Source organism: Piliocolobus tephrosceles, chromosome 1 (assembly GCF_002776525.5).
Source record: "Piliocolobus tephrosceles isolate RC106 chromosome 1, ASM277652v3, whole genome shotgun sequence".
Lineage (NCBI taxonomy): Eukaryota > Metazoa > Chordata > Mammalia > Primates > Cercopithecidae > Piliocolobus > Piliocolobus tephrosceles.
In genome coordinates, this window is record NC_045434.1 from 61,829,565 (window position 1) to 61,852,148 (window position 22,584).

Below are 22,584 nucleotides of genomic sequence, written 5' to 3' on the forward strand. Positions count from 1 at the left end.
TGGACTGCGGTCAGATCACAGGAGATCGAGTGCAAGGAGGAGAGGTGGCTCTGTCTCTCTCTGCTTGGCCTCATTATTCTCATACTCTCAGCTTTAGCAAAAATTAGATCTGCAGGGAAGGATAAGGCAGCCCTTTCCATGACCTTCTGTATCAGGAAAGAAGACCTGTGAAAAAGTTGTCACATACATAAGCTTAGCCCTCCCAAGCTGACCAACATCCAAGGATCACTTTGGGTGGGAGATGGGTGTCGTGAGAGGGTTAGCCCAGATTTGAATGATTCTGTGCCCCATGAAGATATATGCAGAAAAGAAGTCCAGCATGTGCCTCGCTCTGCCTGGGACTCCTCTGTCTTCTGTGGGCCGGGAAGGTGGTGCTGCTGAGTGTGGGTCATACTGTCATTCCATTAGCTCCCTCTTCCCATGTTCTCGTGTGAACAGAAAGCACTTGGCGTACCTGCACCCAAATTTCCTAGAGAGAAAGGCAGTTGTAAGAAGTCACTTTGGATTAGGGTGGTTGCAGGAAGGGCCACCATTGAGCAGAGAAGGGAAAGAGAGGGAGGAGAGGCGGAGGAATGACTGAGGAGAGCCAAGACTGGAGGAGGGCGAGGGCAGGCAGAACACCGTGTGAGGCTTGCCCGCGCAGAGCAGAGACTGTTCCCTCTCTCTCATCAGGTTTGGGTGGCTGTTTGGGCTCACGCAGGCATGACAAAGGGTGATTTTGGAGTGAATGGTTGGGAATGGCAGGCCGCCCTAAGCCTCTGCTGGACAGGGCCCCGCCGCCTGCCCACCTCTAGGCTGGGGCTCCAGGGCTGGATCCAACTGGTGCTGCTTGGGCCTGTGTCTGGGTGGCATCTGGCCAGTGTTTGGCCTGGGGCTCCATGCCATCCCTGGGGTCTGAGCGATTCAGCGCGTGCCCCCTTCCCATCTCATCCTTGTGCATCCTTGGCTGGGTGCATGCTGGGTGCTTCAAGCCACGCAGACCATGAGAAGAAAATGAAACACACACAGGGCTTCATTCTCTTCCTCTCCCATGGTTGTGTCTTCTGTTGCTGCGACCTGTCTGACCCAGCCCGTTATGCCTGGGGAGGCTCCTGATGACTAAGCCCCATCTCCTCACCGGGCTGCCTGCCTTGCACGCGGGGGCCGTGTGTCCAGGCTGGGCACAGCCAAACCAACCAGACTCGGATGTTTTACATTTCCCTCTCAGCTCCTCCCACATTGCCCCCGACTACCGTGGGTGCGACGGGCGCTGTGAGCAGTACCGATGCTACTGCCATTGCTGCCACCACCGAAGCCACAACAGTCCCCATCATCCCAACTGTCGCACCTACCACCATCGCCACCACCACCGTCGCCACAACTACTACAGCCACTGCTGCCACCACCACCACGGAGAGTCCTCCCACCACCACCTCCGGGACTAAGATACACGAATCCGGTACTGCGCATCGCCCATGCTCCCCGTCCCCTCCTGGCCCGCCTCCCCAGTGGTCTCCAGACGAACCCACAGGCTCCCCCAGCTAGGAGGTGGAGTCTGGGATGGTGTTTACCACCACCTTCTTTTGTGTTTCCTTTGGAAACTCACGCGTGACTAGATGCTCAGTCTGGTAGCCTGGAGGTCCCAATCTCCCCCAGCCTGGCCCTGACACACACAAACTCCTTGGGTGGTCCTCCACCACTCAGTACCCCCCATTCTAGCCTCAGATCCCTGTTCCTTAACAGATGGCCAAGCTCCTTGGGCAGGGCCCCCAGGTTCCAGATGTCAGGACTGCCTCTAGCTACGTGTCAGTCAGCTCAGGGCCGAGCACTCCGGAAGGAAGGCTGTGTGAGGAGGGGAAAAGGACCAGCCACTGCACAACTGGCCTGAGGGAGTTTCCTGCCCTGGCCACGTCTGCATCTGGCCTAGAGGCTGAGCAGCAGGGAGTGGCTGTGCCAGGCAGCTCTGTTCCCAGAACCCCTGCTCCTTCCTTGCCTCTCCTCCCACAAGGAACACTTAACAGACTTTCCTTTTACGAAGTCAGAGCTTCCAGGAAACTGTATTGCCAAGGAGTCCCTTAATGCCCACTCACGTTCCCCAAGCCCTCAAATGCAGGCAAGGAGGGAAAATTACGGGCATTCTCAGGGCCCCTGGTAAGAATCGATCCCAGGGCTGGTATACTGAGCCAGGAGAATGCACTGTTCCTGTATCATACAACTAGCCCAGGAAGCTCTGTTCTTCCAGTTTGGGGAGACCCCAGGGGAATTCAGCGATGCTTCCAAGCACTGAGCATCAGTCTTTTATTACCAACAAGGGGAAGGTCTGTAGCTTCCTGAGCCCACAGGCCAGCTATAAAATCAGTGTGAGGCAGCCAGCAGGGCTGGCAGGAAGCATCCAGAACTCTTCTGTCGCAGTTGTAGAATTGTAGGCCCCAGTGGGCACCCCTTTGTCTCCTGGGCAAGTCCCTTTACCTTCCAAGGCCTCCTTTCTCCCACCCTGCTCCACTTTTCTCAGCCTCCTGAATGAGGATGGAGGCTTAATAGACATGAGAGGATTTTGTTTTTAGCTCAATGACATGGAGTTAAGTGAGCTGTCAGGGCAGATGAGAGGCACAGCTGCCGTGAGCTCCTGAGACCCTGAAAATGCTGGTTTGCTTGACAGGTGCCATCTAGAAGTTAACAGGCACTTCAGGAAAAGTTGGCTGAGGAGGAACCTGCTGGGGTATTAGAAGCTGCCACCAGCGGGTTGGTGACTGATGTCCTTTGGGGCCACGGCAAGGCATCTTTTTCATTGAAGTGGGGCTCTTTGTCCTTCAAGTGCTTTGAGTTCAGAGAAAAGATGAATCAAAAATGAAGAAAGGAAGTGGCTCTTGCTCCCCAGCAACGAGTTACTTGCCTTCTGAAACATAGGCCTTGTTGCCACGTAGGACCAGCCCCCGCAGCACTCCTCAAGTTCTGTGAGACACTGCAGAGGACCTGGCCATGGCCTTGATCTTATCTAGACCTTGGGAACACTCCTCAACCATCCTCACCTCCTTACTGTAGCAGAATGGCTGTCTAGGACTTTAAAAATGAATGTTCACCTTTATCGTGCCTTACATCTTGGGAAAACATGTTTCATAAGTTTACTCTTCTCAGGGTGAAATAGGCCTTTGTATTTGTCCTTAGCCTGTCTTTTTCAGATTTCAAGGGAGATTACCTAATTCTTACATTCCAGGAGTCAGTGAGACAATCCATGCTTCCCCTCCCTGACCCTTTCTGTGTTTCTAGGTGTTGATATCTCACATGCTTGGTCCTTCTCTTTGAACTTTTTAGTGCTTCCGGGTCATGATCCTGATCTCTCTGTGGCAATGCCTTCCTCCAGCTCCCACTTCTAAATCATCTTAGCTTCCCATTGCCTAGCCTTTTCTAAAAGAACCCCAATCTTCATTGCCTTTAAAACAGCCAGATTTGAGTCAATTTCATATTGGTGGCCAAACTGTTTAAACACAAATTCTCTAGCTATTTACAGGGCTTAGAGATGAGGAGAAGGAAACTCAAGTCCCCAGATCATGACTAATCACAATTCATTCTCACCAGCAAGAGCCATGAAATTCTAAGGAGCTAGAATTTGGGATGGCTTCAAGCAGCCAGTACAATTGAAGCATCTGGCAGACAGGCAAGGAAGCCTACCTTCTGCCCTCCCCACGGTGCCATCAATGGAATCACTTTCTTGGCCCCTCACTTAATATGAATCATATCCACCTGGGGCAACCAACGCCTGACAAGGTTGTAGTGCAGAAGGCACCTCTTTGAAGTGAAAACCAGGAGATCTTTTATCACTTCCCCAGCCCTGCAGGCTCAGTCACATGTCAAATAGATAATGAATAAATGCATCACCAATGTACTCTATTCATTTATTTTTGACAAGTGAGTTGGTGACAGTGCCCCCTTGCATGCTAATAAAATATACAGGAGCCATACTTGTAAAGTCTTTGAAATACAAGGCTTCATGCGAGTACTCCACTATTAAATCTTTGCTGGAAAATGGGGTAACCAGACTGCTGGGACTCTTGAAAAATGATTACGTTTGAAGATTAGTGCCCTTCTCCTGTACACAGGCTATGGTTTCAGACAGCACCACGGCTTTGATAAAGTGGCTCCCAGCTCATAGGAACTTGATAATTAATGTCCTCTGTGTTGCATAGAGATTGGGCATCAAAAACTTGGTGGTGCTGAGAAGCCAACAGAACAGGATTCTTCTGGTATCTGGACCACTGAGGGCTGGTTGTCAAGGAGTTATCTTCTCTTGGTCCCACCTAGTTCACGCGAGGGAGAGGAAGCGTTCGCACTGCCTTTCTCGGGCCCCTGAGATTCTAGGCTTTAGACAATATGAAGCTGTTAGACACATCAGTCAGGCTCTCTCTGACCAAGAACAACCCAAGAGGCTCCCTAGACCAGCCTCACCTGTCTGGATCACCATTCTCCTCCAGCTTCAAAAGTACATCCTTCCTGCAAATTTCATCAAGACTCTTGGCTCTTAAAGATAACCCTCTCCTTCCTGCAGCACTTCTATGCTTGAAGGGCAGGGGGCTGGCACACATCTCCTCTGTGTGGCCTCCTGCTCCTGGACACACGGCCTTTTTCCTGGGCCCTTTCCTTACACTGACATGACAAGGGATCTGAAAAGGGAATAAGTCCAGGTTAGAGCCTCAAATGGCACAGATCAAAACCCACTCTTTCTATAAAAATTAGCCGGGCGTGGTGGCGGGCGCCTGTAATCTCGGCTACTTGGGAGGCTGAGGCAGGAGAATCGCTTGAACCTGGGAGGTGGAGGTTGCAGTGAGTCGAAATCACGCCACTGTACTCCAGCTTGGGCAACAGAACAATACTCCGTCTCAAAAAAACCAAAAACAAAAACAAAAAAAAACACTCTTTCATTTCTAACCCTACCTATGTGGACACAGTCAGTTTCCAGCTCTCCCTCAGAAGTCCTCCCGACTGCACCTGCTTGTCCCTGGACAGTGACCTCTGGCCTGGCCACCAAGGCTGCAGCTTGGAGCTCTGTCAGGCCCTGTGCACAGCCATTTCTGACTCTCCCCTTTCCTAGATGACTGTGTGTACGTGTGTGCGTGCGTGAGCGTGGGCATGTGCGTGCATGCACACGCTTGTGTGTATGTGTGTGTCTCCATGTCTCTGGTGCCACTCCCTCCTCATCACTAACTCCTCTTCTAACCCGTCCACCAGCCCCCGATGAGCAGTCCATATGGAACGTCACGGTGCTCCCCAACAGTAAATGGGCCAACATCACCTGGAAGCACAATTTCGGGCCCGGAACTGACTTTGTGGTTGAGTACATCGACAGTAAGCATTGCTGTGCGGGGTGGTGGTGGCGGCAGCGGCGTCGGCAGCAGCGGCGGGTAGCGGTAGATGCCATTAAAGAGATCCTGTGAACTCCCCCAGGCTCAGAGAGGCCTTTTAGCCTGGCTTAATTATGGCCTAATGAAATCGATATGCACTCAGGCAGCAGAGAGGTGGGAGGAACAGACTCAAGGAGAAGGAAGGGGGCTTCTCAAGCCATTAGTGGAAGTCTAGGGTTGCATGTCTGTGGAGGACCTGTGTAAAGGGGTCCTTCATTCATTTCCTGCCCAGGATGAGGGTTCTGAATAGCCCCCAAATGAGCCAAATCTCTGCATTGATCTCCTTAATTCAGGCTCCACTAGACTGGGTGGGCCAGTTCACAGACTTGGGCTACAACCCTGCTTTGCTCCAAGAGGAATGCCAGCGGCCCCTAGTCAGAGCCACAGACCAGAGCCATTTGTCCCAGCTGGTGGCTTGAGCTGAGCTGCTCACCCTTTACTGGAGCTTGGGACCAAGGGTATAGATTCGTTGGACTGCAGAGTGTGGCCCCTGAGTGAAGGACCCTGTGGGTCAAACCCACCATCCTGGCCTCTTTAGTATGTGCTCTAAACAATTAAGCCAACTAACCCAGCCAGCAAATCCACCTGGGATAGCCTACCCAAAGACCTCTCAGGAGAGAGCAAAGCTGACTTAGTTCTCTCTGGTTGGAGGAGTTCACATCCACAGCACCTGGACTCCATAGTTTCGTCCATACTTTTGTCCATACTTTTTCAGCCTCCTACCACCCCTATTCACCCTACAGCATACATGCACAGGCACACGCTTTTCCTGATGTGGGAATTCACCACATGGTGAGAAATGAGAGGTGAAGCTAGGAATGAGAGCCAAGAGTCAGAGACCCAGCTCATCTTGTTTTCATGAGGGATGCTAACTGGCTTTCTGGCCCTCACCAGCCAGATCCATGTGAAAAGTCAATCGCTTCCAGGGCAACAGAGCATCTGCTGACAAGCTAAGAGTGTAAGGAAGTAGGTTATAATATGTCTAGTGTGAAGACTGGTGAGGAAAGAGAACTTCAGGAGAAGGAACGGTGTCCCCAGCTGAAGGGCTGTTTAAAAGAGTTAGTATTGCATGGACAGGCCTGGGGAAGCTGCCTGGAAACCTCCCGGTCTGTACGATGGACTGGACCCGCAGTTCTCTGGTCCCTTCCCCCACACTTTCTACCTTTGACAGGTGACCAGGACCTAAGCACTGGCTCTCCAGCTCCTGGTGCCTGGCTCTAGGCTGATTGAGGTTTCTGTTCCCCAGGCAACCATACGAAAAAAACTGTCCCAGTTAAGGCCCAGGCTCAGCCTATACAGCTGACAGACCTCTATCCCGGGATGACATACACGTTGCGGGTTTATTCCCGGGACAACGAGGGCATCAGCAGTACCGTCATCACCTTTATGACCAGTACAGGTGAGAGGGGACCTGGCCTGGCCATCCCCTGCGAGCATGGGGCATTTCATTCTCATCCTCAGCTTCCTGCTTGCCTCTCTCCTCGGAAAGAAGACTCATCCCCACCCCATTCCCCACCTTGCATGGCGTGTCTCAGCTCTTATTATGCATCAGCTGAAGGCTCTCAGGAAGCCTAGAGGAGCCCAGTGTGCATGCGTAGTAGACAGGAAACAGTGATTGCGGCCCTGTGGGGGTCAGAAGGAAACAAAGGGTTGTTTAACGACAACAGGGAACACTTAGCCCCCTGCTCTGCCTGGTGTGTGTGCACATTTGGTCACTGTCTGTGGGTCTGCGGGCTGCAGGAGAGTAGTGCAACCTGGCCTGTGTGCACAGGGGCTGGCTCCCTCCATGCAGGATCAGGGGATAGGGCCATCACAGGGCCTTGATCTAGAAGTCGCTCCAGGAGATCAGTGCATTTGTTACTCCCTTGCCACCACCATCTATTGTTAAAAATTTCAAAGTGAGTGACACAACTTGTTTGGGGCTTTGTTTTTGTCCCAAGTTTGTCTTGGCCTAAAAGTCGGCGACTTTTTGGCATGCAGGGAGAGGGGAAGCAGCTCTCCAGAACTGGAATGGTTCTGGCTCTATAGTGGCTTCAGCTGTGGATGAAGAAACATCTTCCTTGTGCCAAATGAACAGGCCAACTGGGGCTCAGCAAAGGGCACAAGGTTCAGCAATCTCTGTGCTGGTAGGGGTAGCTGGCAGTCCGGATACTTACAGGGCACTCGCCGGTCTGTGTGTGTGTGTGTAGCTTTAAACTCAGCTGAGCAGGCTGCCAAGTGGCCTGTATGCTAAGTCCCAGAGCTACGGGTAAGGGTGGGGAAAGAGATTAAGAGAGAAAAGAATCAGTACCTTGCCCCCAAGGGATATCCTAATCAGATGCGGGTCATTAGATACACAGGATAGGGGAGGGGAAAAAAACACAGTGATTTATATGAACTTCTGAATGTTGACTTAAATATTCATTACTCCTCCTGCACCTGGCCTGGCGAGGCTGATCCTGGTAGCTTGCATCTCGGGAGTCCCTGCCCATCTGTGTAAATGTCTTACCCCACCCCTTCTATCCTAGTCCCTCCTGGTCCGGCATCCTGTCTTCCTCCTTGTGTCTCTGCCTGTCCTGTGCATTTGCATGCCATCAAGGCTCAGAGGGTCTGAGAGTCGGGCTCCCTGATTGAGGCTAGCCAGGCCGACTCAGGCAGGATGTCTGAGCGAGTGGCCAGCCTGTCCTGTAACAAGGGGAGCCAGGCCAGGCAACTGGACAGTGGACCGAGCAGAGCAAGTGGCTGGACGCTGTCTAGCTCAGATGAGGTCCCAAGCTGTTGCTCACTGGTATGTGCATTTGATTTTGCTTCATTACATACTTGAGTCCAGCACAGCAGCAAAAAGCAAAGATGGTATTTGAAAATAGGGTTCCATCCTAGGGAAGACTGCCAAAACCAGGACAGCCTGCTTTGAGAGTTTGACTTCTCCAGGTGCTAAGCCCTAGGGCTGTGGGTGAGGGTTCAGGCCCTGCCCTGAGGGATGTCCTAATCTGATTTGGGGTATTAAGCACACCATAGAAAACCGAATGATACCAGGTATGCTTCTGAACCTAAATACTTGTTTCTCTTTTCCTGTGCTTGGTGGAAAGGCCCATTTTGATAGCTTGCTTTCCAGTGATGAAACAATCAGCCCTGGCAAGTCTTCCCAGACTCCTCCCAGCGAGAGCTGGAGTGGGCAGGTTGATGAGCCCAGCTCTGAGTACATATTGTCCACTTCTCTCACAGGCTGACTGGAAATTACTGTCTGCAGACCACATAGGGAAAGGAAATATTTTCACTTTCTGAAGTCTGTGAGTGTGTGTCCATATCCTTCAAAAATACACATTCTCTTTCCTGTGGATGGACTCCAGAGCCAAGTCCATGCAACCCACAGATCCCTGTGTTTCATTAAAGCAAGAACTCATGAGCATCTCTGGGCCCTGACCACTGGTCATTTAGACAACCACAGGCTGTCACTTTAGTCGGCAGACTTGAACGCACTATAGCAGTTCAGGAAGGAAACCACTGGGAAGGCTGACAGCCTCTCTGACCCTCACCAAAAAATCCCAATGGGAAGTTAATCACCTCCTTCAAGTGTTTGAAGCCAAAGAGACCTGAGGGGCTACAAACACATAACCCTGGACTCCAAGAGGCCCATCAGCCCTTCTGTGCTGGGTGAGGGATGGGGTAAGGCAGGAGGATGGCGGATGCTGAGAGTGGGCCAGCAGTCAGATAGCAGCCTGCCTCGGACCTCAGGAGAACAGGGAGCAGGGCCTCAGGGGACCTGAATGCAGTCAGCTTCTGCTGTGTTTGGAAGAAGCATCTCTTCGGTCAACGAGGATGGGGCAAGGTGTGGAGAGGTGTCAAATGGTGCTTAAGTGAGAACAGCTGAGCCAAACTGTATTTGGGGAAAATCTACCCCCGTTATATTTGTTAATCTATCCCTATTTCTAGAACATAATTCTTCTGTAGACTTTGAGTGACTGGTCTTTCTTTCCTGGCCAAACCCAATTCCTCTCAGTTAGAATTAGGAGTCATGAGAGCTGTCTGCTTTGCAGGTGTATTGCCTGTTTCTGAGTGGGTGTTGCAGCGGGAGGTGTGGAGGGCACACAAAACATGTCTTCTAGTCCAGTGTAAGGGTGTGTGGGCCGGACGAGAGGATGCTCTTCTGGCTCCGGTCAGCTACAGCTGAGAGTGGCGAGTGTCAACGCACCCTGGTCTTTGCACACTGATATTACTGGATCCGTTAGGAATCTGGAAACAAGTTTAACAGACCCATTGAGTATGTTGTTGACAGTCAAATATAATTGCTCTGGGAACTTGCTAAAATGCCTTCCTCTCAGAGTCCAGGTCATGGGGTCCCATTATAAGTGTGATCATTATATCCTCAATTTCTTTTGGTCCTTGAGAAACTAAATCACTTTGATGGGATGTGGTCAAGCCCACCTTATCCCAGATCCCACTTGATTTTGAACAGCCTTCTGTGTCCAGACTTCACAGGAAATTCTTTGGCCTTTTCAGTAAGGATGGAAGGTAACCTTTGAACTTCACCTGGTACGTCAGGAATGAAAAGCCGTATTTGCTTCCTAATTGCTCATGTGGCCCCTTTCTCCTGGAATGATGACTTTCTTTCCCAAGAGGAAGGAAGTCTTGTGGAGACAGCTGTCAGGGTGCATCAGAACAAGCACCAGGAAGATGGTGGTGCAACTAGGCCGTTGACTAGGTCTTTGCAGACACACAAACCAACCTCCTTGCAAAAGGTGGGTACAACTATCCAAACACATGTTGAAGTAATTCCTTCATCCCAGTGCCCAGGTCCCGCACATGGGCAAGCCAGTATCCATATGACCCCTAGCTAATATCAGGGGAAAAGCCTAAATCAGTATGCCAGGTTAACTGTATGATAGTAAGATTAAATTAATCATTAATCATTTAATAAAACCACTAAACCATAAAACCATTAATCAATAAATAGTCACTGACTACTTGTTATGTGACCAGCATTGTGCCAAGTACTACAAGGCTAAAAGAAATCCCCCATTCTCAAGACTTTAATAGTATAATTGGAAACCAGGACCCAGGAAATAGAACAATTAAATGTTCCACTGCATGGAGCAGCTGGAGGTGAAATCGGAGTTAGGAGATGGTGTGAGTTGGAGCAAGGGGAGATTCAGGGAGGAGGTGTAGAGTGTGCAAAGGTGGCAGTGGGCTAGGAGGGCGACAGCCTGGGCTTTCTTGGGCAGGAGGGGCAGGATGCATGGAAAGGAGACTGGTGCTCCTGGAAGGCCAGGCTCAGAAGCTGAGCCCACACAGTGGGGAGTAAGGAAAGGTGGCATCATTGGAAGCCTCCTAGGAAGGTGGTAACAGGATGTCTCATTGTATCCACAGGAACTGACAGGCACACATGAGGGGACCCCTGGAATAGAATGGAACAGTGAGGAGAATATGGGAGGCGTTTTGGAAGAAGCAGCAGCTCTTAGAGATGGGCACAGTGGTGAGGCCTCTGGCAGCAGCAGGAGAGCTGGGAGAACCAAGGCAGGGGGCAGGAAGACGCAGGTTGAAATTTAAGCACACACATCCAAGGAGAGCTGGAGGAGGAGGCTCTGGGCTTACAGTTGTGGAGGTGGCTGGAGGGATGATGGGGATGAATAAAGGATCACTGGTGATGATGAGAGTCAAGGAGGTGGAGGTCAGCTTGGGAGAGGCCCACTCAGTGGTAACAGCTGAAACGCTAAGAACAGAGGGGCTTAAAGTCAGCTTGCTGGGGATACAGAGGAGTTGGCGGGAACTGGAGGGGGCGGAAGAGTATAGAGTGTACCAATAAGAGGGCAGCATGTGAACTGGAGCTGAAAATTCTGGTAAGTTCCTCAAGGGTTTTTGTTTTAAGACACAGGACACTTAGGACTTTGAGACCAGCCTATGCAACATAGCAAGATCTTGTCTTCACTAAAAATAAAAAAAATTAGCTAAGCGTGGTGACAGGCACTTGTAGTCCCAGCTACTTGGGAGGCTGAGATAGGAGGATCACTTAAGCCCAGGAGATTGAGGTTGCAATGAGCTATGATAACACCACTGCACTCCAGCCTGGGCAACAGAGTGAGGCCCTGTCTCAAAAAGAGAAGAGGAGGGAAGAGGAGGGGAGAGTAGGGAAGGGGAGGAGAAGGGGAGAGGGTTGTGGGGGAAGAGAAAAAAGAAAAGGAGGGACGGAGGGAAAGAAGGAAGGAAGGAAGGAAGGATTAAATAGATAATGATAGATAGATCTACATATATTAAATGGTTATAAATGCTATGAAGTAGAGATAGTGGCTGGGTGGGAGTTGGGGAAAGGGACTTTGTTTAAACTGGAAAGGTTTAGGAAGACCTCTCTGAGGAGGTACCAGTTGCCAGGGCAGCCATTAGAAGAAAAAGCAGCAGATGCAAAGGCCCTGCACTAGAAATGAGAGCAGCCAGCATGGCTGGAGTATAAGCATGAGGACAGGGTGGTGGGAGGTAGAACTAGAGAGATGGCCAGGGCCTGCTCTGATGGAGTCTGACAGGTCAGGATAAGGAATGAAGAGTTTTCTTCAATAACAATGAGAAGCTTTGGAGGGTTAAAGCAAGAAAGTGATTCAGTCCTACATGGGGGGTTGGAAAGATCACTCTGACACTGTGGCGGGGGGCCTGCTGGGAGCAGGAGTGGAAGCAGGGATGGGACTTTTCTCTGCAGCCTACCTACATCATGGTACTCACAAGCCTTGTTCTCACAGGCCTCTCCTGCTTTTCAGCCCGGGGCTGCCCTGGGCAACCAGAGTGCAGAGGACACTTGTTCATCAGTCTTCACCCTGTATTGAGAACTTTCTTGGTGCAATGCCCTTGCCTGGGCACTGGGAAGCCTGTAAAAATAGTTTCTGCCCCCAAGAGGAGCAAAGGGTAGGCTTGCACCCAGATAACTGCCCCACAAATGGCATGTGCTGAAGACCTGGGGGCGCACGTGCTGTGGCCCTCATGCTGTTCCCTGTGCTCCTAGCAAGAGGCTCAGTGCCTTGGCGCCAGCTCCGTGGTTCTTGGGGCTCCTGCTGTTGTGTGCCTCTCCCCAGGTGTCTCTGGGCTGGCTGGTTCCAGGGTTACTTTGAGTGTATTAAGTTCCTTTGATCCTTCCCTTCTGTCACAGAGTCTCACGTTCTGTGACAGGCTGCATTTCAGGAGGGGTCGCTTTTGTTCTCCAGCCAGTAGAAAGGAGAAGGGTGAGTTGGTACTGACCACACCCACCTCCTGAACCCAAACCCAGCCATTGGGCCATCAAGGACACGCTCAGATGACTCCTGAGCACCTGTTCTTCAGGCCCTCCCGCAGGCCTTTCAAATCACAAAGGGATCTGCCCACTTTGTAACAGGTCTCCACATATGCTGGGCATGGACAGAGAGGGACTCACTGTCACAGGGGTTGGAGGGGGTACATCGGCTCGTCACAGACCACCGGGGGGGTCACCCTGGGTGGAGTAGTCTGGAAGTGTCATGGAGTGAGCAGAAGGCACAGCCCCAGCCCCACGTTGCTGCTGGCCTGGCTAGGGGTACCCACACCAGGATTGCCTTTGCTGTCAGGAAGCATATGATCCACTAGAGAGATGTGAAAAGATAGGGCTTCCTGGGCCTCCACTTGGTCCAGTCCTCACCCTCAGGAAGGCTGGATGGCTTCGGAGCCATGCTGGTGGGCAGGGACGCCGCTGTGCGCCTGCGCAGGCCTGCGAAGGTGTTCTCATAGCGGGTTTTTGCAACATGGCCACGGCCTACACTCCCTGAGGGTAGCTTGCCGGCTCCCATTTCTCCACCCTGGACTCATCCATGGGGAATCATACTTCCGTGGCCAATCCGTGGCCATCCCTCAGTCCCCACTAGGCTGTGACCAGCCCTCTGGTTTCCAAGAATGCCGTGCTTCGTTCCTAGGATACTTTCCCCTTCCTAAAGGACCTGTTCAGCCTTCTGCTTCTTATTTGCTCCTTGTACCCCTTTCCTTTGCCTCTTTTCTGATCTTTTGACCTTGGCTCTTTAATTATTTTCTTTTTGTCCTTTAGCGGGGTAGTTTGGGCCGGGGGGCTGCTAGGTGGTAGTGTTAGGCTCCAGGAGAAACATCCATGTGAAATAGCTGAAGTTCTTCCCTCCATCTCCCTCCTCACCATCTCCCCCATGAAACCATTCACGGGTTTGCTTCCGGCCCTCCCTGCCAGCTTACACCAACAACCAAGCGGACATCGCCACCCAGGGCTGGTTCATTGGGCTTATGTGCGCCATCGCCCTCCTGGTGCTGATCCTGCTCATCGTCTGTTTCATCAAGAGGAGTCGCGGCGGCAAGTACCCAGGTGAGACGTGCGAGAGGCGTGGGCTTGCAGGGCGGGGCACGTCCGCTTTCCCGTGAGTCTCCAGGTCTGCAGCCAGATCCGGGGACTGTGTCCTCTCAGTGAAGCCAGCCCTTGCCCAGCTTGGAAATACAATCCTCTTGCCTGTGCATCTTCGGGCTGCCAGCAAGCACTTGAGTTAATTAAGTTCGCCTGAGTTGGGCGGATGGCACAGTCCAAGCAGCCTCAGAGAGGGGATGGAAGGAACCCTGGCTCCTGTTAAGAATGACCTTTCCTCCCCTTGACTCACCACCCATTTGCTCTATAAATTGGCTTTTTTTTTAGCCCGAATCTCATTAGGATCCTGGGTCCTGGGGAAGGAGAAAGGAAGAGAGGCATTTTCCCTAACCATGTCCCAGAGAATGGGGAGAGGAGGGGTCTGGGCAGAAGCAGCACCCCCATGAGAGAGTTCCAGAGGTGGGCACTCAGCAGGACGATGGTGTAACCACCAATACCACTAGCAAGGGTCAGAAGCTCCGACGCGAGGAGCAGGGAGAGGCTGAAGACGGGTGGCATTGGTAGGGACCCCCGTGGTCCTAAAGCACTTTGGGCTTCCCTAAAGTCCCAAGGAGACCTCAAGATCCTTCAGCCCCTGGCTGGGCACAGTGACTCACACCTGTAATCCCAGCACTTGGAGAGGCCAAAGCGAGTAGGTCACTTAAGGTCAGGAGTTTGAGGCCAGCCCAACCAACATGATGAAACTGCGTCTCTACTAAATATACAAAAATTAGCTGGGCATGGTGGCAGGTGTCTGAGGTCCCAGCTATTCAAGAGGCTGAGGTGGGAGGATTACCTGAGCCTGGGGAGGTCAAGGCTGCCATGAGCCATGATCGTGCCACTGCACTCCAGCCTGAGCAACAGAGTTAGACCCTGTCTCAAATAAATCAATAAATTTTTTAAAAGATCCTCCAGGCTGGGCACCGTGGCTCACACCTGTAATGCCAGCACTTTGGGAGGCCAAGGCAGGCAGATCACTTGAGGTCAGGAGTTCAAGACCAGCCTGACCAACATGGTGAAACCCTGTCTCTACCAAAAATACAAAAAATTAGCTGGGTATGGTGGCACACGCCTATAATCCCAGCTACTCAGGAGGCTGAGGCAGGAAAATCGCTTGAACCTGGGAGGCAGAGGTTGCAGTGAGCTGAAATTGTGCCACTGCACTCCAGCCTAGGCGATGGAGTGAGACTCCGTCTCAAAAAAGGGGAAAAGAAAAAAGATCATGCAGCCCAGACATACCAAGGTCAAGGACAAGAGGACCTCTGGCATTCTTGTTTCTGGAAATATTGATTGTTTTTTACACAGGAGCAAGAGAGCCATCCGTCTGTGATGGGGTGGGTAGGGTGACAGGAGACAGGATAATGGATGACCCTGAAAGCAAAAATCTGGCTGGACTACAGAATGAAATTTCTCCCTGCCCCAGAAAGTCGCATCACCAGACACACCCCATGCTCCCCAAATGCTTCCTTCTCCCCATCTCTTAGAACAGGTCCTCCCCTAGGACCCCCTAAAACTCAACACAAAGGAAACAGAAGGGAGAGGAGACTCGATTCTTTCTCCTTCCCCATGCCCAAGTACCCACAGACTAGGACTCTGAAGAACTGTGCCTTAAGTGAGGGAGGGCAGGAAATGATCATTCCTTACTGGTGAGCGATGTTTCCTTTCACTCTCTTCTGCTGTGCTGGGCTTATCTGGTTCTGTAAGAGAGAAAGCCTCAGTTAGGGAAAAGGCTGCCTCCTCCATCTGACAGTAAGACTTGGGTGGACTGAGTTCACGCCCGTTCCAGGTGGAAGTGGAATACCGGAAGAACCCAGCAGATCAACTCTGAGCCGTCCTTTGCCCTTTCAGAAAGTATCTCATACCAAACAGTTCTTTGAAACTAATCTCTTGCCCTCCAGCTACAGGGTAAGCCCCTGGTCCCTTAAAAAGATGAGTGAACCAGGAGCCACAAGGCCTGGGTGCTAGTCTTCCCTCCGGTCTTCATTCAGTCACTAATTAGTTACGTGATATGCTCTTCACTTCTCAAGGATTCAGTTTCCCTCATCTAAAATGAGGACGATTATCTGCCTTGTATCTCAAAAAGGACACATAGGCCGGGAGCAGTGGCTCACACCTGTAATCCCAGCACTTTGGGAGGCTGAGGTGGGTGGATCACTTGAGGTCAGGAGTTCGAGACCAGCCTGGCCAACATGGTGAAACCCCGCTTCTACTAAAAATACAAAAATTAGCCAGGCGTGGCAGGCGCCTGTAAACCCAGCTATTTGGGAGGCTGAGGCATGAGAATCGCTTGAACCCGGGAGGCAGAGGTTGCAGTGAGCAAAGATAGCACCACTGCAAAAAAAAAAAAGATACATAAAGAGGCTTTCATGTAAGTGCCTGCTGTGCATCCACCTCTGTGCTGTACACTAGCAATACTGGAGGAAAAATGATCTCTCCTCAAGGGCACCGTAGCTGACACCGAAAGAATGAGCACAGCACAAGACAGGGCCTCGGCTGAATGCTCACACGTCACAGAGGAAGTGGTGGAAAGGGGGCATGCCAACAAGGGGGGTCACAGAGAAGAGACACTTTCCATCCCATAGGTGTGTACGGCGTGTCTTCTCTGCTCAGGGCACTCTGCTAGGAACTGTGAAGAAGCACACAGACCCCCACCCTTGAGGAAAGAACTGGCCTTCTGTGATAGGCATGAGAAACGTGCACAAATAGTTATACCACAGAGCAGAATAAGAAAGGTGCAAACAGTGGAGCGTTTACCTTTGGCAAAGGAAAAGATCACATCTGCTTGGTCTTTTGGGGAGACTTCATGGAGAGGTGGTTGGGGGAGCTTGGTAGGAGGAGATTTCAGTTGTCAGTGGAGATGTAAAGAGACCTCTGGGGCTGAGAAGGAGGCGGCAGAGTCAACTTGGCAACTGATTGAGTACAGGAAGCAAAAACAAGGGAGGCATGGATGGTGCCTTGTTAAAAAAGAGTGTCTGTGAGCCCAGGGTGGTGCCTTCTGGCCCTGCAATCAGTGGAGCCCTGGAGAGCAGGGGCATGTACTTAATCATCGTGTCTGTGTCTTTGCTTCTCTTGTTGACCAAGTACGAGAAAAGAAGGATGTTCCCCTTGGCCCTGAAGACCCCAAGGAAGAGGATGGCTCGTTTGACTATAGGTACGTGATCTCCCTCCTCCTCTCGCAGGCAAGCTGTCCTCCATGTCCCTCAGGCACCACCCTCACCTCAGAGCAGCTCCACTTGGCTGAGAGTCCATGAGTAGCCGTCCTTGCCCGTTGGGCCGTCACCTTGCCTCTCTGGCGGCGCTGTGGTAGAGAGTGCGTGCTGCTGAATTTACTCAGAGGCTTCTCATCCTAAGAGTGCCAGACGAGGCTGCTTCCCCAGGAGACACTGCCTGACACATGCGTGCATTAGTTTGATGAACAGCATTTCATTCATTCAACCGCACAACTCAAATGTATCAAGCTTGCTATTTTTAGCTTTCCACCTTTTCACTCTGAACACGAGCCCCAGGACCCTCTTGCTGTGAGATGAGCTCAGCTCTCAGGCTGATTCTCTGCCCACACTCTACTCCTAACCCTGAAGATAATGACCCTGGGAGGCTGTGATGTCTTAAAGCCTCAAGGAATGAAGGTGGGCTGATTCCAGGTCGTTTCTCCTTGAATGTGGTGATATCTTTGGGCCCTAGACCGGAATGGGCCTTGGAAAGGTATCTAGGTCCAGTGCCCTATGCCCCAGATGAGAGGACTGAGGCCCAAACCGGGAAGCATATTGTCTAAAACATTTCCATGCTCCCCACACAGTGAGTTAGTGGCAAAGCTGGAAAGTCTGGGGCTGGCTGGTGCTGCTGGTGCTGCTATTCTATACTTCTGTACCCGTGCACCTGTCCTACCTGGATGCATCTTCGTATCTGGGCTTAACAACATTGTTGTCCATGGAGATCACGAATACGTTCTGAGCTGAGGGATGATGCAGAGTGGGCTGTGGAGTGTCATTCTCAGACCAAGTGCTGTGGAGGGAATGTCTGATGAGAGCCCTCCCTCCCCACACCACCCAGTTACTGCCTGGGCCCAGGCCCTTGTCCTCTGCTGCAGTCTCCTTTTCCTGTCCTGGGCCTCTGCCACTCTGCCCATCAGCCTGGCAAGCATAATCAGATCAATGGGTGGTGGAGCCACTGCCCACACAGGAGCCTGTCTGTAGGCTTATGGGCCATAACTGTCCATCTAGTCCCAACATCCCCACAAGCCCCCTGAAAGGGCAGTCACAAGAGCCCCCTTCCCATCTTCCCTGGCAGTGCCCAGCTTCCCTGTGGGCTGAGACTTCCTTGGCTTTTTGTTCCAAAAGCCATGGGGCTTCTCCTCCCCCAGACTCTCGGTGCAGCCAGGGAGGAGGAGCGTGGACCTCCTCCAATACAGGGCTGAGCAGCCTGCACGGTGAGGAGCTGCTTCCTCGTGCACCTCTCCTGCCCCAGACACCAAAGCTGTCGGGCAAAAACCCCTGCCTCCTCCCCACAGACACTGAGGCTGGGTCTACACACACAGGAGCATGCCTAGGCCTGCACCCCTACATGCACATACCCCTCTGCTTTGGCTCTGGAAGGTCTGCAGCATCCGTCCTAGAGTCCTCCCTTGGATGAGTCTAAGAGCCCTAACCTGGGAAAAGGCTGAAATTAATACATCAGAGGAAGAACTAAGTTTCTAGGGGGGATAGGCCTGGGGGCGAAGAGTACTGTTCCTCTCACTCCAGTCTGTGGCTAAGTGACTGACCACCTTTCCCATGGGGCGCCCTTTGTTTTTCTCCCCCATGTCCATCCACCTAGACCTTGAAGATGTCTCAGAAGCGAGGCCAACAGGTGGCCAGACCAAGGCCACCCCTAGTCATTCTGGTTTCTTTCAAGCTTCCCTTAGGAGAGGTCTATTCGGTCTGTTCTTTTTAGACCTAGATCCCCCGTCCCTTCAACAGCCTGGCATGCTACAGACCTCTCCCCCTACCCCTCCCACTGGCTGGGCTGTCACTGTCCAGTGGCTGCACTTAGCTTAGCTGCCTGGAACCAGAGGAGGAATTCCCACAAATCGCATAGCACAGTCCTCATGCCCCTGTACACGGGGTGGAGGGCCCTGGGAAGGAGTGCATGCAAACAAGACCTGCAAGTGAGGTGAGGAGCCTGGCAATTCCGCTCCTCCAGTTGGCAGACAGTGGCTTCCACTTCCTGCACAAACTCAGCACAGCCCCAGAGAGCTGCCTTCCTCACACCATCTCCCAACGCACGGCTGTCCCAGAATACAGTTAGGCTGTATTCATGGGGCAGCACTGCAGGGAGTGAGCTAATAGCTTTCCGTCTTCTAACACAGCCCTGGCCCTGGCTCACTGCCCTCCCCTGACAGCTGTCTTTGCCCGACACTGCTATTAGAAGTGACAACGCACTGCCCACTGTAATGGCAACTCAGCTGATTGTCTTCCCCATGTCCAGGAAGGACAGGGTGGGTGGGGAGCTGGGGGCAAGGAAGGGTGTGGTGTGTGTCTACTCAGACTGCCTGGCACTGCTATGGTCCCACCCACTGAGACCCAGACTCCCACTGCTCATCCTGAGCTGCTCCTGCCCAGGAACTGGGCTCACCTCTGAAGTGCAGCCAGCACCACCTGGTGCCCGCTCTGAGCCTTTCCAGCCAAGGGAAGGGACATGGTGCCTGAACAGACGCTGGCTCAGGGAGCGGCCCACGCCTCCTCAGGGGCGCGGCAGACATCCTGACTGGGCAGCTGTTCCCAGCGGCCCATGCAGCTTTATTCAGCAGCCTCCCAGCTCTCCCTGCACAAGGGGAGCTTAGGGCCAGGGCCTGTGGGCCTCAGAGGGGCTAGGCATGATCCTCTGAGCCTTGCTATCTTCTCACGATTGCTGGCATCACCTGCTTACCTGTGTGCGCCTCCCTCCCACTACTCTTGCACACCTGTACTTGCTAGGTCCAAAGCAATAACATCTTTTTATAGATCAACCAGATAGCTCAGCGAAACACACCAAGACAGAGAAGCAGAGAGGCGGGGGAGAGCTTTCTTCCTTTAAAAGCCTTGCTTTTTGTCAAGGTGAGAGTGTTTCCCTACAGAGTCACAGGTCCTGGGAAATCATAGCTGGGCCAGCCCCTCTTGATGACTGAGGCCCAGGTCACAAAACCACACAGTGACACACTCGGGACTAGAACCATCCCATATGGTCTCACAAGCAGTGGCTCTGCCTCACCATGGGGTGGCCATCCTCTATCCACTCCCACCACAGATAGGGACCCAGTCTCATGGAAGGAACCTGGACCAGGAGCCCAAAAGCATGGGCTCCACTCCCTGCCCTACCTGACTTGCAACCTCACCTTAGAAAAGGTGCTTGTCCTCTCTAGGCCTCCGTTTCCCTTCTGTAGAGCAGGCTGGACAGGGGAGGGTGAAGCGGAGGCTGGACTGGGTGGTCTCCTGGGTCCCATCCTCTCTGAGCTGTGTAGGACATGTGTTGGCAGGAGGCCGGCTGCCCCATCCCACACCACCTGAGATTCTCTGTCTCTCTTTGGCCAGTGATGAGGACAACAAGCCTCTGCAGGGCAGTCAGACATCTCTGGACGGCACCATCAAGCAGCAGGAGAGTGACGACAGCCTGGTGGACTATGGCGAGGGTGGCGAGGGCCAGTTCAATGAAGATGGCTCCTTCATCGGCCAGTACACCGTCAAAAAGGACAAGGAGGAAACAGAGGGCAACGAAAGCTCAGAGGCCACGTCACCTGTCAATGCTATCTACTCTCTGGCCTAACGGAGCCCACCCAGGCACAGCCACCACTTTGCAAGTGGGAGGAGGGGAGAGGGGGAAACTAAACCACTGCAGACCTACCACAAAGCCACCACCACCTTCAGTAACAAGGGTACGATATGGGGGTCTGCCAAGCTGTGAGGATCAGTGACCACCAAGCCACCCATAAGCCCCCTCCCAATGACCCCCCTTCAGCCCCGGGTGCCACCAGTGTGGGAGAGCTGGAGCCATGGCTGAGCTCAGCTGGAGGGAGCCTGGCCCCTTGCCCGGTCTCACAGCTACCCCAGAGCGTTCCACCACACTGCCCGCCCTTGGCCTCAGCACATGCTCACCGTTTCTGTTGGTTACAGGACTTCTCATTGTCTTAATTTTGCTTTGTGCATCTTCCCCTCCAGACCCGATGTCTCCGTTTTCTTTTCCTTTTGAAAAAGTGTTCCTGGAAAAGAAAGAAAAAGTAGATTCTCCCCCAGGAGACCGCAAAGATAGGCAAAAAGGATTGAATCCGTACCAGAACATGTAGACAGGCTGTAATATTCAAACCACCTCTGGGCCAATGCATTTCCGAAGGATGCCTTTCTCGCCATATGCCTCCCCTGGCTCCCAACCCCTCTGCCTCGGCCTTGTCAGTTGCTGAGCTGGGCTTGGCTCCTTTCTGGAAAATGACAGTATTTTTGGCAGGGAGAAGGTGTGCAGGTCTCTTTGCTGCTCTCTGGTTCGGTTGGGAGGTGTGTTTACCTCTTGCTCCTCATTCCTCCCCTGCCCTTTTCTCTGGAGTATCTAAGATGTGAGCTGCACTGACTCTGAAGAAGTTTGAGGAACAGGAGTGAGCACTGATAGGAAGGACTTCAACGCCAGTGACTGTGTACCTCAAGCAGAAGAAAATCAGGTGTCTGGTCTCGGGGGAACTCTGCTTACCTCTAGAGAGAAGAAAAAGGCTGGGTTTGGACTTCCTTCCTCCCCACTGGTGAAACCCAGGATGTAGATAGAGGGCCACACCCACTGTGTCCCAGAGGGCACCTGTCCACGTGGCTGGGGCCCACGCTGCCACCCTGGAGGAGATGGAATGCTGTGATGCAAAAGCTTTGCTGGTGCGTTTGGGGCATAAGGCACTGCTCCCCTTCCACCTCTAGCAGATAGATATCATCTTCTCAGCCAGTTCTGTAGGACACTGAGGCTCTTGTTTGACGTGGTATGTGGATGGGGACTTGCCCCAAGACTGAGCCAGTCTGCCCTTTCACTGGGGTGTATACATATCAGGGGACCTGAGGTGGCACCGTACTCAGTGCTGTGATGCCCCCACCTGGGGAGGACTCAATGCTCTTTGTATGCCTTATGCAGCGCTGATCTGCCCCTGGAGTTCCCAGGTTCCCAGCCCCTCCCTGCAAGCCTTGAAGCCTCCAGCGATGTCTGTCTCCAGGAGAGCAGGGCAGCCTATGCAAGTGTTCCGGCAGGACCAGAAGCGGCCACCCAACACACGTCCTTACCAGTCACCCCAAATGGAGACACTCGCAGACCTGCAGTTGTCAGACCGAAGGTGCTGCCTTCATCCTCCCCACCTAATGCATTTTTGAAACCAAAGGTACCTAGCCTCAGAGACAGAGAAGGAGAGGGGGAGATCTTGAGTCTAAGAGGAGCCCTTTAGCTGTTTCTGTAGCTCAGGTCAGTTTCAGGAGGGTGAAGCTGATCCCCAGGAACGAATCAGCTGCCATGGGCACAGCCTCTGATTTGAGCCTCCAGCTGCTAGCCAGGGGGCCTGGGCCGGACCAGGGCTCTGTCCTTCAGTGACTTTATCAAAGCATCGTTTGCCACATGTTTAAGCCGCAAAGGTATTAGCAATGCTTGCATCATTAATAATCATTCAGTTGAAGGTCAAGCCCATAGACACACACTCTCTGTCTGCTGGTAAGAAATCATAGCCCAGAACTGAGCCAATAAGGCTGTTTGAACCTGAGAGTGTGTGATGGTCATTTGGGCCAAGCCTCAGCCAGGGCTGCTGCCTGGACGCCTGAGGGGCAGCTTATCACAGTGCAAGGGGACAGGGTAAAGAGTAGGGGGTGGGGCGTGAGCTTGGAGGGCCCCTCCCCTGGCTTTCCTCCAACACCTGCTTGG

General features: G+C 52.6%; 1 protein-coding gene and 1 long non-coding RNA gene across 5 annotated transcripts in view; one reads left to right on the forward strand and one right to left on the reverse strand.

Moving 5' to 3' along the window:
* Positions 1 to 22,297, forward strand: part of NFASC (neurofascin) — a 197,011-nt gene extending 174,714 nt beyond the window's left edge. Inside the window, exons 27-32 of the mRNA XM_023186935.2 lie at positions 1,208 to 1,438; positions 5,203 to 5,319; positions 6,622 to 6,774; positions 13,537 to 13,668; positions 16,783 to 16,852; positions 20,247 to 22,297. Coding sequence (XP_023042703.2) covers positions 1,208 to 1,438; positions 5,203 to 5,319; positions 6,622 to 6,774; positions 13,537 to 13,668; positions 16,783 to 16,852; positions 20,247 to 20,478 — 935 coding nt within the window. The 3' untranslated portion in view covers positions 20,479 to 22,297. The remainder of the gene's footprint in view (positions 1 to 1,207; positions 1,439 to 5,202; positions 5,320 to 6,621; positions 6,775 to 13,536; positions 13,669 to 16,782; positions 16,853 to 20,246) is intronic.
* On the reverse strand, positions 3,900 to 21,335 carry LOC111522752. 4 transcript variants are annotated; one of them, XR_002725315.2, is made up of 11 exons: positions 20,808 to 20,911; positions 20,051 to 20,375; positions 18,272 to 18,346; positions 17,587 to 17,703; positions 16,919 to 17,084; positions 16,456 to 16,610; positions 15,346 to 15,398; positions 7,532 to 9,587; positions 6,892 to 6,998; positions 4,423 to 4,637; positions 3,900 to 4,336 (listed from the first exon to the last, which is right to left on the reverse strand). It is a non-coding gene; the product is annotated as an uncharacterized LOC111522752 (long non-coding RNA). The 4 variants fall into 4 exon arrangements; XR_002725314.2 differs by lacking the exons at positions 3,900 to 4,336; positions 4,423 to 4,637; positions 6,892 to 6,998; positions 7,532 to 9,587 and adding exons at positions 21,019 to 21,127; positions 21,211 to 21,335 and having other exon boundaries at positions 14,854 to 15,398; XR_004228998.1 differs by lacking the exons at positions 3,900 to 4,336; positions 4,423 to 4,637; positions 6,892 to 6,998; positions 7,532 to 9,587 and adding exons at positions 20,984 to 21,127; positions 21,211 to 21,335 and having other exon boundaries at positions 14,854 to 15,398.
* Positions 22,298 to 22,584: the final 287 nt, after the last annotated feature.